At 30.9% G+C, this 17542-nt stretch overlaps 1 protein-coding gene across 7 annotated transcripts in view; it reads left to right on the forward strand.

Annotated features, from left to right (window-relative positions):
- Positions 1 to 17542, forward strand: part of LOC124362764 (protein cycle-like) — a 158082-nt gene that overhangs the window by 136187 nt on the left and 4353 nt on the right. For all 7 annotated transcript variants that reach the window (XM_046817579.1, XM_046817589.1, XM_046817562.1 and 4 more), the window contains 7 exons: positions 192 to 309; positions 4599 to 4760; positions 6724 to 7069; positions 10008 to 10146; positions 13031 to 13149; positions 14243 to 14349; positions 17141 to 17316. In XM_046817579.1, coding sequence (XP_046673535.1) covers positions 192 to 309; positions 4599 to 4760; positions 6724 to 7069; positions 10008 to 10146; positions 13031 to 13149; positions 14243 to 14349; positions 17141 to 17316 — 1167 coding nt within the window. The remainder of the gene's footprint in view (positions 1 to 191; positions 310 to 4598; positions 4761 to 6723; positions 7070 to 10007; positions 10147 to 13030; positions 13150 to 14242; positions 14350 to 17140; positions 17317 to 17542) is intronic.

The raw sequence follows: 17542 nt of genomic DNA on the forward strand, positions 1-17542 counted from the left end.
TTTTTAATAAGTATGCATTTGAAAATTGTGTAATAATGTTAAATGTGTCATATAATGAAACCTCAACTGATTGTGAGCCATTTTTGCTTCAAGCCATAAGTACAAAAAATATAAAACTCATAGAATTATTTGTTTTGTATTATAGTATTTATAATGTAATTAATCAATTTAAAAATCTCATTATTTGTTAGGTTGAAGTTCTAGGCAAGAGCTGGCTAGATTTGTTACACCCCAATGATGTTCAGACAGCTAAAATTCAGCTCTCTTCATTTGATCTCTATCCTCGAGAAAAGCCTCTAGATGATAAAAGTAAGTGATTGTTACTAGTTTCACCAATAAATCTGTAGTTTTTAGTCTTGTAAAAATCAATACACTAGAAAACTTTAAGAATATTGGTAATTGCATTGGAAAACTGATTCCATATTTGATTTTCTAACATGTAAAGCCTATAATTTTAAAGCTATAAGAGAAATCAACTTTACTTGAAAACTTAAAAATGAATTGATTTTTAAATATACAGGTAACCATTATAATGTATAATACAAACAAATATAAAACAAATCTTCAATATATCAAGAGTGTTATGAGTACCATATATATTATATCTCCAGATGCAATTTAATGAGCATAGTAAATAGTAGAAAAAGTAGAAAGAATGAAAACAGGATCACGCAAACTGGGTCTAAACTTTCTCCACTTTGCTTCGATGTAAGTCGTTTACGAAAAGTTCTTTTTCACAAAGAAGGTTGGTTACCCGTTTGGGATATATTTACTCAAGTGAGTAATCACAGAATCGGTTCCCCTTTTGGGATCTGCTGCGTGAGTGCTGAGTGAGTTTGACCAACCCGCTTTTCAACAACTTTCGTTCAAAACAAAACTATTGCATTTTGCTTTGTGACCTGTTTCAATTCGCCTCTTCAGCTAAGGAGTTTGAGTAGAAGTAGCAGATTTCAGCTATAACACACATCTACCTTAGGACAGAATGGAGGGGGTAAGAAAATACCCGTTCATCTGGTTTCTAAATAGTAAATCCTTACTAAATTACATTAACATATCGGCGACCGCGCCACCCACGATGTGTTAACTGAAATAGTTGATTGTACCTGGGATACTGTTAATTGAATATTTTCTATTTTACACAGTTATTTTATTGCAGGAAATAAATGTTTAATATGGCTATAAAGGAAAAATAAAGATGTATCAGTAGAAAGTCAAGTACAGAAATTCAATCTATTACCATCATCACATAACTGAAAGTGAAGTTATCGCCATCTTTGCTAGGCAACATAGAATTGAGACAGGCTATTTGTCTCGCCATTCTCATTGTGTTTCTGGCATCTTACTCACAGTAACATTCTTTTTGTTTTATTGGTTTATTCTTCTCTGTTTGTTAATTTGATCTTATACGTGGACAGTGATTGGTGTAGTGGAATTTGTTACAAAGCATACAATGCATGTGCAGGAGTAGGCTATATTTTCTAATTGATTTTGACCGATTTTTGATAAGATGTCTATTTTTTCAGGTCAAACTATTGTAATGCTTATTGCCCTATAAAATAACAAAAATTTTAAAGCTGGTTATCAGTAAGGTTACTATAAGGATTTTTATTTTTTCCTGGAAAATCAATGGAGTAAGGTTTTACAATATTTTCATTTATATTAAATGTATAAATCTCATAGATATTGTACAAAATAAATGTATCTCATTTTTCTAAATCTCAACAAATCTTATATACACTTTTTCAAAACAACTGTGTTCCAGTATGATTAATATCACATGTGAAAAATTGTAAACAAGTTTAGTCATAATGTATATGTATAAATTAATTCATGAGTAAATTACACACTACACATTTTAAAATCATAATTTCTTTGGTGTAAGGATTTTGGAATATTTTATTATAATTCTGTTATTATTAACCCTTAAAGCACTGGAAATTTTGGCCTGGATACAGTTAGCATACATTTAAAGATTTGTTTTTTTTCCAAAGTTTCTATTATTTTCTTTTTTTGAAACATGAAGTAATAATTTTTTTCTAAGAAAGCTCAGCTGAATCTGCATCACCATACAAAACAGCGCATAAATAATAAAATTGGTTATGGATTTATAGTCAGTGCAATATGAATTCTAGTTGCTTTTCAATGGTCTACATCTTTACACATTACTACACTTTGCTACACTTTTGTGAATTGTAATGTAAATAATGAACTAAGTTAATTATCAAATTCTGATACATCCATATAATGATTATTAGTGATTCTGATGGTACAGACATATCTATATGGTGCGTTGTAAGAGTTAATAATATTTCTTCATAATGCATATTTTCTTTTAGCCAAATTGTTATTAGTAGGAAATACGTATTCAAACAAATTTTTGAATTTCCTTAGTAAAAATGTGTTTCATAAAAAAAATACATTATTTTGTGTTTTGGCATGAAATATAACTATTCTGTAATAATGTTTTATCTTTACAATACTAAACTTGTATATGTACACATATTATTTTATAACAACTTTTATGATAAAAACTAACTAAAAATTGTAAAAAATATTTTACTTTATTGAAATATAACATAGAATAGTTACTAATAAAATTCTGCATATTTTTGTTATTTTGAGTTTTGTTACAACATTTTTCTACCCATGTGGGCTTTTCAAAATTACAATTTGTATTAAAAAATGTATACTATTATTTCTTGACATAAAAACAAGTACTGAAAATACTATCGAACATTTAGTAAATATTTCTAAAACAAAAAATATAACAATATTCAATATTTAATATTTCATTTTAGAAAAAACAATATATAACACTGCACGCATCTTTTAATTTTAATGTTTTTTTTTAATTTGTTCATAAAACCTTATATACTTTCAGAAGTAGACACCATTCTAAGCAGTTATGCATAGCCACAGTACTATGATTAATTGAAATTACTGGGGTTGTTTATGCATACATTTATTTCAATAATAACATATCCAAGAACAATGATTTTAAATTCCCTTTAAAGATTGGAAGAAAGAAAAATATTGATAATCTTTCAGTAGTTGAAGAAAATTAAAGTAGGGATTTTTAGTAATTTTATACCAGACTGAAGTAAGGATGCACATTTTATAGTATGTATATGAATTATGACTTTAGGGATCACGTATATTTTAATGATTTATGTGATTTATGACCAGTGATATGTGTCATCATAAATTTATTTAATTAACATTTATTTGTAATTTATATTGTATATTTCTAACTTTAATATTATCTACTTAAGATTCATATGTTTGGTTGAACTTGAACCTTTTGCAAAGACTTTTAACTTCTACCTAACCTTAACATATAGATTTTTCAGCTGGCCATTGATAAGTTTTTATTGCTTTTAAAGCTAACAGAATAAGTTTTATTTCATTTTACTTCTTGAAGGTCTATTTGTTGATTTTGATTCTTAAATTGAATTGATAGTGATAGATTGGATTCTTAAATTTATTTATTTGTGGTTCAACCCTGAAGATGTGCTGATTTCTTTGTGATTTACAATAGATTTTAACCATGAATATTTTAAAATCGTTGACAATTCTTGATCATCTGCATCACTTAAAATTATCTTTGGGTGCATTTAAAGCAATCTTTCAACCGAACCAGACCTTTCATCCTCAGAATCCTTGCAACGTCATTTGTAAAAGAAATCATATTTTCCTTCAAATACCTATTATCAAATTCATGTTTTTCTAAAAGATTAATAAGTTGCCTATGAAAACCTCAAATATTTGATTGCTTAGTTCTATTATGTGTAAGAACACAAAAGTGGGCTTTTTGTAACAGTTATAAATTAATGAAAATAGATCAAATTAATTAATTAAAGTAAAGTAAATAAACGAAAGAAAAGTTGTTTCAAAATATAATATTTTAAAGTAAAGGGAAGGGATAGAATTTAACAAAAAAATGATTATACTTCAGACAATCTAGTGGAGTAAACTTCCCTTCCAATTTGTATTTTACTAGAATAAGTCAGACTCCAGTCGGCCAGTAAGAATACTGGTAAAAACCAGAAATTTTAAACAACTGAAAGAAATCCTTAAAAATTTCTAATACAGGTCCTCATATGGTTGCTGCACTTTGGTTTTTTAGGACTTTTAATTTTTAGAGCAAAAAATGTTTGGCAAGTTCAAATTATAATGTTTGTATCCCAAAAACTGGACATCTGTTGTTTTATATTGTATTGAATGGTGCATTAAGTAAATGTTTTAACATTTTTTATTTCATTGCGGAAATTTAGCATAAAGAAACTTTATGTACCTGGGAAGGTTTAGGTTTATTAAAATTTACTTAGAAACTAAACACATAAAAAAGAGATACTAAATTCTTAATTAACATTTATACTACCAGTTAACATACTCTAATATTGAAAGTGTGATGAAAATAGTTTACAATTGTAACTTGTGTAGCTAATTTGCTAACATTTTTTGTTGTTTATGAATAACATTCATACAAAAAAATCACCATTTTATATATTAAAATTTGTAATATTGAATTTATTCAGTAACAACAATATTGCAAAGTTGTTTAAAATTGCCACTTTCATCAGATGGAATATTTTCAGCGTATGTGCCATTGAAGATTGAGATACCTCCCGGGCACTCCAAACTGTGGCATGGGGGTCGCCGCTCATGCTTCTTGCGTTACAAGTATAACTCTCCCTCTAAAGAGGCTGACACAACGACTGGCTGCCCGAATATAACCAATACTGATTGTATTAGTGACGGTAAGTTAATAAAATTAGTAAAATAATGTACTTTTTATTAGCATAAGAATAATTTGAAAAAGTGAGTTAAAAAAGAAACCATTATAAAAATTATATCATACATTTTTACTATAGGTTTAGGTAAAACTGTTATTTTAATATTATTAGTTTGGAAGAAATTACAGTGCCACACTCAGTGATGTTATCATACTTGTAGCAGAGCTGTAAGGCTAAAAATGCAGGGTGGGTTAAAACAAAAAAAATACTCCAGATAAGAAGAACTAGGACCATGCTGTAGGGCACATACTTCCACCAATGTTTGCTAATAGTTAACTTATTCTTTTTTATTAAAAAATAACCCCTCATAATACATTTCCTTTTTTACTACTAAATTACACTTGTAAACATATTTTACACCTTTTCATTTTTTATTCATATTCTTAGATTTTAACCTTTTACAATACAATGGAACCTCAAGTAACGAATAAAATTGAAATTATTCGAGTGAACATTTAATTCTTTTTATACTGCATATCTAAATGTCACTATTAATATATTCTAACAAACAATTTACAAAATATAAAGTCTTTTGTTGGAGTAGTAGGAGAATGGGACACTAACAGAATGAGGGATGACACTTCAGAGAATTGGGTTCCACAATTTTACGGGTAGGAATCAGAGGCAAAGATAGCAGATGTTTTATTCTTCTAGGTTTCCGCAATAAAAATTCATTATCCAGAACTACAAGGTGGAAAACATGTTATCTGACAATTACTCCATCAATAGAGAATATTACAAAAAAAGTTTCTTTAAAACTTTTAAAGACATTTTTCATATTTATTAAAAAATTAAAGTATGCCTAAGTTTAATTTTTTTATTATCCAAGTCACACTTAAGCAGGAAAGAGAAGTATCAAACTAGTGATGAAAGCTGTTGAAAAAATAAGCAAATATCTTAGCATATATAGTTATATGAGTGAGGACTATCCTAATATCTAGGACTATGATGTTAGAAACTAAACACGATTTCCAATAACGTCGGTTCCACACTTACATTGATTGGATTGTTGAGTTGAGTATAGATAGAACACGATTAGCAACAAGTAGAATTGAGTTCTGGGTCATTACAAAACAATAGATGTTTGCTGAAATTGGTAAAAGAGTGTAAGAATTGGTGTTAATGAAATCACAATAAAAGCACATGCTATTGTAATACTTTGTAATAGACGGCATACTTATTCTAAAATATACAGATTTAAACTTTTTATCTGGTTATAACTGCCATAACACTAAATTCTTATTCTACTGTAGTTATTTCAAAATGATTCATTAACATATAAATTTATGATAATAATTTGGATACAACTAAGCACGTGGCTCACTCACTCTTTATTCATGTCTTGATGTCAAATGTCCCGATAAAATTGTTTTAAGCTTATTAAGTCTATATAATGAATGACAAACTCCGAAATATACTAATTGTAACAAAAAATCTTTGGACATAATGTGTGAATTGGTAATGTTTGTTAATCTTTTTAAAGTTATTTTAACATATTTAGATATTTAAAATTAAATTATTTTTCCTATTAGAGCTAACAAAAATAATATTATAACTTTTCACTGATTTATTGATTGGGGAATTCTTTGCCTATATTAAAAACCTTGAGCCCTTTGTGGGATCTGAAGATTAAAATTAGAATTTTTAGTCCAAACGAGTCATTTTACAACCGGTATTTTTATCCAGAACTTGCATCATGGGCCATGTTATAATTTAGTATTTTATGAGCATTACATTATGATGTGCTGTGTTCGTAATCTCAAGTTATGTAAGGTCTGACGTTTCTTATGCATAATGAAAGTGTATAAGGATAACTTATGATAGCTAGTACCACAAACAGTGTTACAATTTAGTATTGTGTAAAGAGTACATTAATAATGATGTATCTTTTGTTTAGTCACGTTACAGTCTTATGTTTCTTCTGCAGATCGAATATACATTAGGACACACTGTGTTGGCTACCTCAAGCCCTGGGCGGGAGCAAAGGCTCTGCTGAGAGAGCTAGAGAAGCAGGAGGCGAAGGCAAGGCAAGACGTGAAGTCCAGACAAGATGCTGGACTGAGCCCAGAGTCTTCATTCATCTCTGAGATGGAGGAAAGTAGGACTGATGAAAGAGAGTATAATAATGACGATCTGCCTTGCCTGGTTGCAATTGCACGAGTGTTACCCAATGATGTTCATCCTGATATACCCCGCCATTCTATTAAAATTCCCACCATTCAGTTTTACTCCAGACACACCTCTGATGGCAAATTCATTTTTTGTGATGAGAAGTGAGTAGTTTTTCATATATTTCTATAAATTAGATAAGATTAGAGAAGTTAATTTTCATGCAACCAAAAACTTATTTCATGTTTAATAATGTGATTATCATGAACTGTTGATATACTCTTATTTTGTTGGTTAGTGTTAGCGAAGCCTATCACTCAAGAGACTGGAAAAATTTCATTTCTGAATGTTTGTCCACACAATATCTCAATAGGCAATTTGTATAGTTTTAAAATCTTACATGAAGCATTATTTCTATATAGGAAACACTGAGTTCGATATGATGTATGTCATTCCATGGGATTTGGCTGAGTATTAGTGAACAATTTTACATTAGTTTTATGGGTAACCATGAGGACAAGGAGAAGATAGCAGAATAAATAAATTTTAAAACAAACTGATTATAATCATGTGAGATTTTAACCTGTGACATAACCCATAGTCTAACTATCCCAACACATACTACATCCAGGACTGTACTCAGCTTTGGTGGGCCCCAGAAAAGATATTCGGCCGGGCCCTGTCATGTACCCCCACTCGTCCCCGTACAAAAGTGACGGGGCTGGCCCAGGTCCCGGTAAAATTATCTGAAAAAACTGATCTGATTATGGGCCTGAAAATCACTTGATGACTTTTTTGTGGACTTTTTGCTATTTAAACACTGCTACAGAACTAACTAAATGAACAAACATGTGAGTGTATCATATCGCAAGATATCTCGGGAAAGATTTCCATTGCATGCATTAAATATTGCATGGAACATAATTTTTACAAAGACAAGAATTAGTTCTATAAATATGTGTGAATTGGATGAAAGCCACTGAAGTTTGTCACTCAGCAAACTTACACAATTTCTCTTTTTGTCTGCCAGGAGGACATCTCAAGAATGACTTTAGCTATGACAGTTAGCTGTAGACTTAAAATTTTGCAGCAACCACATAGCCTGTTACGTGGCACATGATGTGGCATACACATACCTTGTTTATTAAAACTTTAAGAAATTACAGTTGGTTATAATTTACTGAAAAATCAAATCAAATTTACTCAGAAACAATATGAAATGAAAATGCATGTATACAAGTATGAAATAGTAAACTATATAGATTGCCATTAAAATTTTTTTTTTAATATATATGGCCTGTCCAGAAAGTATCTGATATGTTGATATTACTGAAAAACTAGCTTACTGATCACAACCGAACTTAAATCTCCTTCAAAATACTCTCCATTGGACACAGTGCATTTGTTCAAACCATCCTCCCACTTGGAGAAACAAGTTTAATGTTCATCTTCGGGATGCTGCTATTACCTCTTCCGTCGCATTTACTTTATCCCCTCAACTGCTTTAAATGTGTTTCTTTTAAGCAGCAATTTCAGGTCTTGCGAGGCTTCAAAACACCACACATTTTTATATTTGGTGAGAAATTTTGGGATGAATTTCAAAACCACTAGTTCCAAGACCAAATCTTCAGACAGATTTTTGGCAAAGATATTTTTGTACGTCAAAATCTTTTTTCCAACTTGCGCACTGTTAAGCGATGGTGAGCTTTAATCTTTAACCAATATAACATTTACTTTCCCCTCTGTTATTTATCCACATTGATTTACAAGGTGGTATCAAAAATTTCCTAACTGTACTCACCATATTTTTGGATGCGACTGTACAAGCCAGGCGCGCCAATAGCCTCTGCCACAATAGCCACTGAGTCATTGTGCCGAGTTTCATTGATGTGAGTGGTTAGGTTATGTGTACAAGTTATGCTTTGTTGTTGTGTGTTATCATTAAGTATCGATTTTTGTGATGGCTGATAAATTCAAGAAACGGGCTTGCATCAAGTTTTGCTGTAAACTTAAGAAATCACCAATGGAAACTTTTGCAATGCTTCAAGAAGCTTTTGAAGAACATTCACTGAGCAGAGCACAGGTTTTTGAGTGGTACGCTTGTTTTAAGGCTGGTACAACTTCAATTAAAGATAATCATCGTTTAGGAAAGCTTTCCACGAGCGTAACAGATGAAATTGTTGTAAATATTAGCTATGAAAACTGTCAAGAAATTTCAACTAAAAATCTAGGCATGCATCGAGTTGCCGCAAAATTTGTGCCTAGGCTTTTAACTGTTGATCAGAAACAGCGACTTGGTGATGTATGCAGTGAACTCAAAGAGACATCTGAAAGTGACCCCACATTCATATCCAGGATCATAACTAGTAATAAAATTTGCTTTTATGGTTATTATCCAGAAACAAAACAGCAGCCATCAGTGTTGCTCGAATTTATCAGCCATCACAAATATTGTTATGTAATGATAACACACAGCAACAAAGTACAGCTTGTAGACATAACCTGCTACTCACAATAACGATACTCAGCAGCTATTGGGGCAGAGGCTACTGACATGCCGGCTTGCAAAGTCACGGTCAAATAAATGGTGAGTACAGTCAGGGAACTTTATGATACCACCTCGTAGTTTATGCAACTGAAAAATCCAATTTAATTTTGAAGTGGTGTATTAGGAAATGTTGCAGATTAAAATAAATATACTTTTACATTACTGTTTCAAATCTTTAAATTACCCAAATGTAATTAATTATTCCAGAAAGTTCTTTAAATTAAATTTATATTAAATTAAATTAAATTAAACATAAATTTTATGTTTTCACAATATTTTTCATCATTTTATAAATGTTAATGTTCACGATATTTTTAAGTCCTAAGTGTTTTGCTCTGTTAAAATGTGTTTTAAATATAGAATTAGTTTTGCAATCAGTATTGTCATCTATCTTATTGAATATTGTTTTGAGGTTGTAGTTTACATAAATATATTCACACAGCAATATATTTTTGTGTATGAATAGACAATTTTAATGAGAATCAATACAGCGTTCTAAATATATTATGGAGATTATTATTTCTAAAGAATTATAAAATTTATTTCATTTACAGGGTAACTTTGGTGCTTGGCTTCTTACCTCAGGATTTAGTTGGAACCAGCATGTACGAGTACTTCCATAAGGAAGACATCCCCAGACTTGCAAAGTTGCACAAAACTTGTCTTTACAAATCCCTCACAGTCACTACTGAGGTATCAGTTTATTGATCTCTAATTTTAATCGTAGGGTTTAGTATAGGAACATCCTACTTTGAAGAATTCTTATAACTGCTCTTTACAAAACAGTCACAATCACAATCACTTCTGACATCAGTTTAGTGATCTACATTGTCAATCTTAGGGTCTAGAACAGTCTGTATGATAAAATCCTCACTTCACTGTACACAAAACTGTTTTTATCAACCAAATGTCAGACACTAACCAAATGTAAGGTTTTATGTGTAAAAATTGTTTTATTATTATTATTCTATTTTATTAATAAAACATAATAAATTAAAATACTGAATTCTTTGTCATTGCTTGTCACAAATGCCTTGTTTTAAAGGTATGATATCTAATCCTTACTTACTTCCTCCCATGGCCATGGATACCCTAGGTGGTATTTGGCCTCGCCAACCAGCTGCCTCCATATCTCCCTGTCTTCACAATCCCCCCGACCCGCTCTCAATATCCGCAAGTCCTTCTCCACCTGGTCCTTCCAGCAGGAGAAGGTATACTGATAACTACAAGTATCTAATCCTTATCCTTAATAATTTTGTCCAGTTGATAAAATATGCTCTGTAGATCTACAAAGGTCTTTTTTATTCTTAATCTGTTCATTGTCAAATATCTCTTTGCGAGCATCTTATCAAATATATTAAGGAGGGATTCATTCATTATAATACAAGTTCTGGTAAAAGTTCTACGGACACACATCTCTATCCAAAGTCCAGGAGGACTCAAAATTTTTAATTCAAGGGCCAAACTGAAAATTCTTAGGAGGCAGGTGAGCCATAACCACATACCAAACACATCAGTGTATTTATTAAAATTAAGATCTAAAAATCAAGTCCTTCTTGTGTGTGTTTTAGATTTGTGTAGTTGTTCTGGCCAATATTTTTAGTCCACCATGGCTCAAACTTTGACACAACTACCATCAAAATAGATTTTAGGATTTTAGGTGTTCATCAAAAGATATTGTGCTGTAATTGGATTCCACCAAATTTATTTTTAAGAACGTCTGTATAGGTTAATTAAAAAAACTGAATATTCCAATTTCAAAGTGTTTTTGTTCACTTTAGGTCATCATTCAAGATGTACAATGGATAAATTATAAAAATCATGGATATTTAATGTGTTTGAATGACTTGTAATAAATTGTTAATAAATACAATTAATGAATGTATACAAAATATAGTGTATACTACACTACAAAATATATTTGTAAACAAACTTGTATAATGGAAGAGGATCTGCTTTCTTGTACTACTCTTTGAAGTTCCCGCTAGCAGCATGTTAAACCATCGCAAGTTGGAGTTCTGAAAGTGTATTTCCAATTTTAACTTTAATTTGATTTTTGGAATATCTTATCTTTTTTGCTGCTAATGCATTCTCAAAGTTAGCAAAGAGAACTTGAAACACTTCCATTAGGTTCACTCATAATATTGCTGCATACTGCATCAGAAAAGACACATCGGTTTCTCTAACAAATCTCTTAAAAATTCAAAATGGTCTGATATTATCTTGACTAAGTTTCAATGAGAACAAGTTTTGTTCAAAAAAAACTTCTCCAAATGCTGATAAAAATTGCTTGCAAACAATTTATGCCTTAAGTTTTGAGTTAAAGAAATTGAGATGAGTAATAAGATCTACTGCAAATACAATAGTAATCCCTTAGAAGGGTTCGCCTTTGGCTGGTTTATACCTTCCAGTTGAACCTAGACTGGGTACAGCAAAAACGGGTGTGTCACTTAAATCTGGACAACCTTATGGATGTCCAGGAGCAACACATTACTAACTGCAAATGTTGAGATATTGGGGTACAAGAGTAGATTGATAAATCTAGTCTACTTGATAGGACTCCTTAAGTGTTAAGGACTGTTGCTATCCTAGGTGTAAGAGCGTGCCACCACCTTCCTTGACTGTTCTTGCTCAAAAAATAATAGTAAAATAAATTAAGGCATATGTTCAAAAATGTACCCCTAACGCTTTGTCTATTGATGCATAACTGCATCCAACTACAAAGTGTATCTGAAAGAAAGTACTGTTTTGAAAAAAAAAAAAGAAAATTTATAAAAATTATTTTACAGCATTGTTTTATTATTGTTAATGAATTTTCATAGCAGTTCTACAAAATAACATCTTGCCAGTGAAGACAATCATATTTATATACAGTTTTGTGCATAGTCTTATTTGAAGTGCTTACTGCCAAGCTTGTGTTTCATGTGCAAGAACGATGGTAGGAGAGTAAACTGTACCCACCTGAATTGTACAATTAGTCTTTGAGAATTCTTGAAAACCAACTGGCACAAAGCCTTGGATAACTTAAGCAGTTGGTTATAATCTTATCTGGAACTCAAAATTTGTGAAAATTCATCTAAAAACTTTTTAAACGTAAATTATCTGTTTCATGTAATTTTTTCATCTACATAACAGAAGGCCTCCCTCTTTGAGTTACTATAGATTGAACTACTTAATCCTTTTTCACACCATTAGTTACACATTGCACTTTCACAGTTAATCTCCTTAATCTGAAGATGGAATTTATCTGCCTTAAAATTCTTTGTATTCAAAAACTGAATAATAGACAGGAACATCAACTGTTTTAAACAATTTAAATGGCCGCAATAAACACAAAGCAAAATATTAATTTAAACAGCCACAATAAACACAAAGCAAAAGATTAATCAACTGTAATAGTATCAGTGTGAAGCTGATGAACTAAAGAAACAAAGGCACAAGCATATAGTGCCAACAGTACAGCTGCAGTGTTAATACGACAAAATAGTACTTACTTTTCAAACACACCTTGTATATAATATAATTTATAAATTAAATATTATTACATGATTGCTAATTATCATTATTTTGTGTTCAGACTTACAGGTTTAGGAATAAAGATGGTCACTATGTTCATCTACAAAGTGTATGGAAACCTGTCTGGAATCCTTGGACCAAAGATTTTGAATTCTTCCATGGCAAGAATACACACAAATCGTAAGTGGATATATTATTAAATTACTAGCAGTTACCCCCGAAATCGCACTGAATTTCATAGGGCACCTGTATGAGCACTTCTGGTTTGAGTGAATTGTTATTAGGGGGAGGGAAAGAGGGAAGGAGGGAGAGTCTAGCACCCATAATAGCAAAAATAAACATAGAACTACACCTGGGTTGGTGAACTGGTAAAATCTTTATAACATCAATCAAGGCAAAAGGCAGAACATGAATAGAGACTTGGTACAGTATCTATTTACAGCAAGTTTAAGATAAAGGCAATTGAGAAATCTACTGATACATGCACTCACTTTTAAAAGTCCCTTCAGGAAATAATATACTTGATGGCCACTTCCAAAGGATGGTTCACTTCTATCTGGTTTGTAATTGTAAGTGGAAGTTATATTACTGTGTAGTTAAACTGCACTGGATATAGTAAAATCCTATGTGTCACTTACACCTAGGTAACCCAATGAGTGTCTAGAAGCAATTAATCACTAACCGCTAATGTCAAGATATTTGGGTACAACAATTTATCAATATAGCTAGTTTACTACAGAGAATAACTGTTGGAGTCGGTTGGAATCCCTTAGTGTTAAAAGTTTTTGCAAGCCTAAACATGAAGTAGATGTCTCCCTAGCCCATTTTTACTGGAAGTAGTTGCAACAGAGGTAGCCTTTAAGGTGACATGACTGAGATTGTACCTGTTATCTCTACATGGTGGATGTAATATTGGGTCTTAACAGGATGCAACCCCTATTCCCATCTTTGCCCATCCTGAATATCCTATCACTCTTAAAGCAGTGCAAAGGTTCTTTTAGGACTAAGTTCAATAAGAGCTATACTTAGCTGCAGGTCAAAAGTGAACAACATTCTATGTGGAAAATAACATGGATGTATACTGTGAACTCTTATATTATCTCTGAAATCCTTTTAGTGCAGTTTAATTTTACAATAACCTCCCAGATTTTATAAAAGAGCATATGTATCAAGAAATGCTTTTGTATCGATTGTCCCTGCAAATTTCAAATTTTCTATCCTCTTCAAGTAGTAAATTTTATATTACGTTTCATATTATTGATTTTTTTCCCAGGCCAATGGACTATGGGGGTGTAAAGGTGGAGAGCAGTCAGTTTGAACACTCTGAATCGCCGGAGCCCAATGAACCAATGAACAGCTTCGATTTCTGCACCTCTCACAGTAAGTTATGTTGCCAGTCTCCATTATAAATCCAGAAAATGTTTTCTTACAAAATATAACCTTAGTTCAAAATATTACAAAATATATGGACACTGTTCATGTATTATTTTTTATATAACAGTGTAACAAGAAATAACTGCTTTACATGACAAAAAATGTATCAAGTAATATTAGTAATAAGTAAGTAATAATCACTCCTTTCATACAAAAAAGTATCTTACAAAAAGTATGTGTACTCTGTGTATATTTCCTCATAACAAGTTACTGCATATGGTAGAACAAAGTAGTATTAATATACAAAATAACTTTTAATACTCCCCAACAATTTTTGTTTTTGTACGGTAGCTGAACCATTGGTTTCAGAACAATTGGAATTATACAATTATTTGTAATTTACAGTTCTGCAAGGTATGAAATAAGCAGTCTATGGTATGAAACTATCGCATAAATAATATATTATTTGATTACACGTGTTTCACATATATTCAAATTTAAAAAATCAATCAAAATGTGTTAATTTGAAACCTAACATTAAAAAAACCCCGCTTGACTGCTAATTAAAGGCTATTGGCCATTCCATAATAAATTACAAATGTTAATATTGTTTTAAAATTACATACTTTTTTAAACATGGGACTTTTTACATTTTTATGACATCCATATATAATTATATCTTAACCCTGCAGCTGGCACAAGGTGTAATTTTAAACCATTAGTTTTGAAAAACAAAAACCACACTAGTGTTTTCTTTGTCAATTAAATTGTAAATTTTAGCATTTAAGTACTTGTAATTATTTAAAAGTATTTCTAATTCTCTACATTGTTGGCTAAACTGACATTATATTTTCTAATCTATTTGTAGTTTACATTCAAAAGCTTAGCCTATTAAAGAATTAGTTAGTTTAACTCAAGAATTAGGAACTTCAGTACAATTAAATTTATTCCTTTAACTAACAAGAGCATCTGTCCATCTGTATGTACTAGCGTAAATAAACGGACATTAATTTAGCAAATAAAGATACCTTAGTTTCCTTTTCTTTAAATAATGAAAAAGATCAAGTTATCATTAAATTACTTAATTTTTATTCTAGCCAAGAATTGGTTTGAAATGGCCTACCAATTTTTTAATGGTTTACCTTTTAAAAGTGAAAGCCTCCTCATTAAAAAAATTACTAAAGAGTTTCTTATTTTTTATGTTGGAAAGGTTTTATTTTTTTTTTAACTGACTATAATAAATAGTTGGAAAATTTGAATTGAGTCTTTAAATTGAAAAGCATAATAATGTGTAAAATGACATAAAAAGAAATTTGAACACTTTTGAAAAAAGAAGCCAGAGTTTTTTCTTATCAGATACAAAAAATGTTTTTGTTTTGTGCATTAAATTTGTGTAGGAATTAACTAAAGTATAAATAAATTAATCATATGTAAAACTAATGAGATTGTCTTAAAAAGTTATTTTTTCTAAGCGCAGATCACTCATCCCAAGATGTAAAAAATTCTTTTGGCATACCCATTTGTGACAGATCATCTTCAAGGGTTTTCTGAGTTAGTTTTTGGAGTCCATTTTTAGATAAATTCAATACACAGGCTGTCTCTAAACTAAGTATCAACTTTAGGATTCATAGTATACTTAGTTGTTCTTTGGACAAAATAAAAAATCATTGGTGTAAACATAGTTCCTTAAAAGTTTTCTGTCTGCTTGTGTATTTGTGATTTTTCCTTTAAAATTCATACTTTTATGATGGTGTAAGGAATAATGTTGCAATTTGGAAATAATATTTATCTTAGTACATCCTTTTTATAAAAATAAATCAATCAATCATTTATAAATGTGACTGTTTAAAACATTCGTACCATATTTCACAAAATCAAATGTGAGAGCAAACAAATTCCTAACGTATGAGATGCATAAGTTATAGTTTATTGAAATACAAAAATACAGGTCAACAAGTATAAAAGGAAAATCGTTGTGGTGCATCAAATAGCCACCATTGTGTACTGTTTACAAATTATATATCTGGTTTAGAACTTTATTGGATTTTGATACGTAACTTTCAAAGAGAGTAACAGGAATTTATGTAATGTTAGTTTCACATAATATTTTTAAATACACACCAAACCTGGAGGAAGTAAGGGGCTAATAGGTGAGTGAGGAGAAGGCAATCGCCTCCCCCCTCCTCACTTCTTGGCCACCCTCTTGTGCCAACATTAGTTGATATAGCGCTTGTTACTTTTTACAACAAAATAATTGGCAAATTTATTTTTAAATGTTTTTTTTTAAGCTTCTTCTATTATTTTCGGTGTTGTTAAATACAGTGTATTTATTTGATAGTCCAATCTAACTGCAAAATACAGAGTAGTAATGTCAAAAAATGGATCCAGCTACTTAAAAGTGTGGACACTTGAATGGATCCTAAAAAATAATTTTGTGTTACCTTTAAAAATATATTTTTTCAGAATTTTATGTTTTCAATGGTTGGGTATCCTATACCAGTACAAATATGGATTTTATGTAAACATGGTACCCTACGTATTTATAACTGGTTATACAAGTTTTATATAAATTCTCATCTTTTTTTTTGTTTTTTTGATAATCTTAAAATTACTAAGATAGGTTTAAGAATGCAATATAGAAGTAGTACCATTGATGGAAAACTATGGACAAGTTAAAAAAATAATGTAGTATTTGTTAATTAGAATATTAATGTTTATTTTCAATACCAAAGGTTTCAATTACTAAGGAAGCCCTGATAATTTGAAACGTAGTTCATTGTGACTGACTTGATTGCAGTTAATGGCAGTGCCCTGAGTAGTCAGGATACCAATCGCATGCTCTCCTCACACATTGAGGCCAGCAAGATCGGGCGGCAGATTGCTGAGGGAATGTCTCGACAGAGACCAGAGGATTCTTCCACCTCACCAGCCAATCACTCTCCACCATACAGAGAACTTGTAAACCAGGCAGATGTGAGTTCTTGATTTTAATGTTTGACACACTGTTATTATAATGGTCTTTGTTATAACTCATTGAAATTTCAACTAATAAGTAACTCCATAGATCACTGATTACTCGGATTATATGTACATTATGAAATGGGCATAAATAATTCACCTTAATACTGATATATCACACTCCAATATGGTGAAATATTCTTCACTTAATTTTATTCAGCAACACATACTCCAGTTCATT

This window comes from Homalodisca vitripennis, chromosome 1 (genome assembly GCF_021130785.1).
Source record: "Homalodisca vitripennis isolate AUS2020 chromosome 1, UT_GWSS_2.1, whole genome shotgun sequence".
Lineage (NCBI taxonomy): Eukaryota > Metazoa > Arthropoda > Insecta > Hemiptera > Cicadellidae > Homalodisca > Homalodisca vitripennis.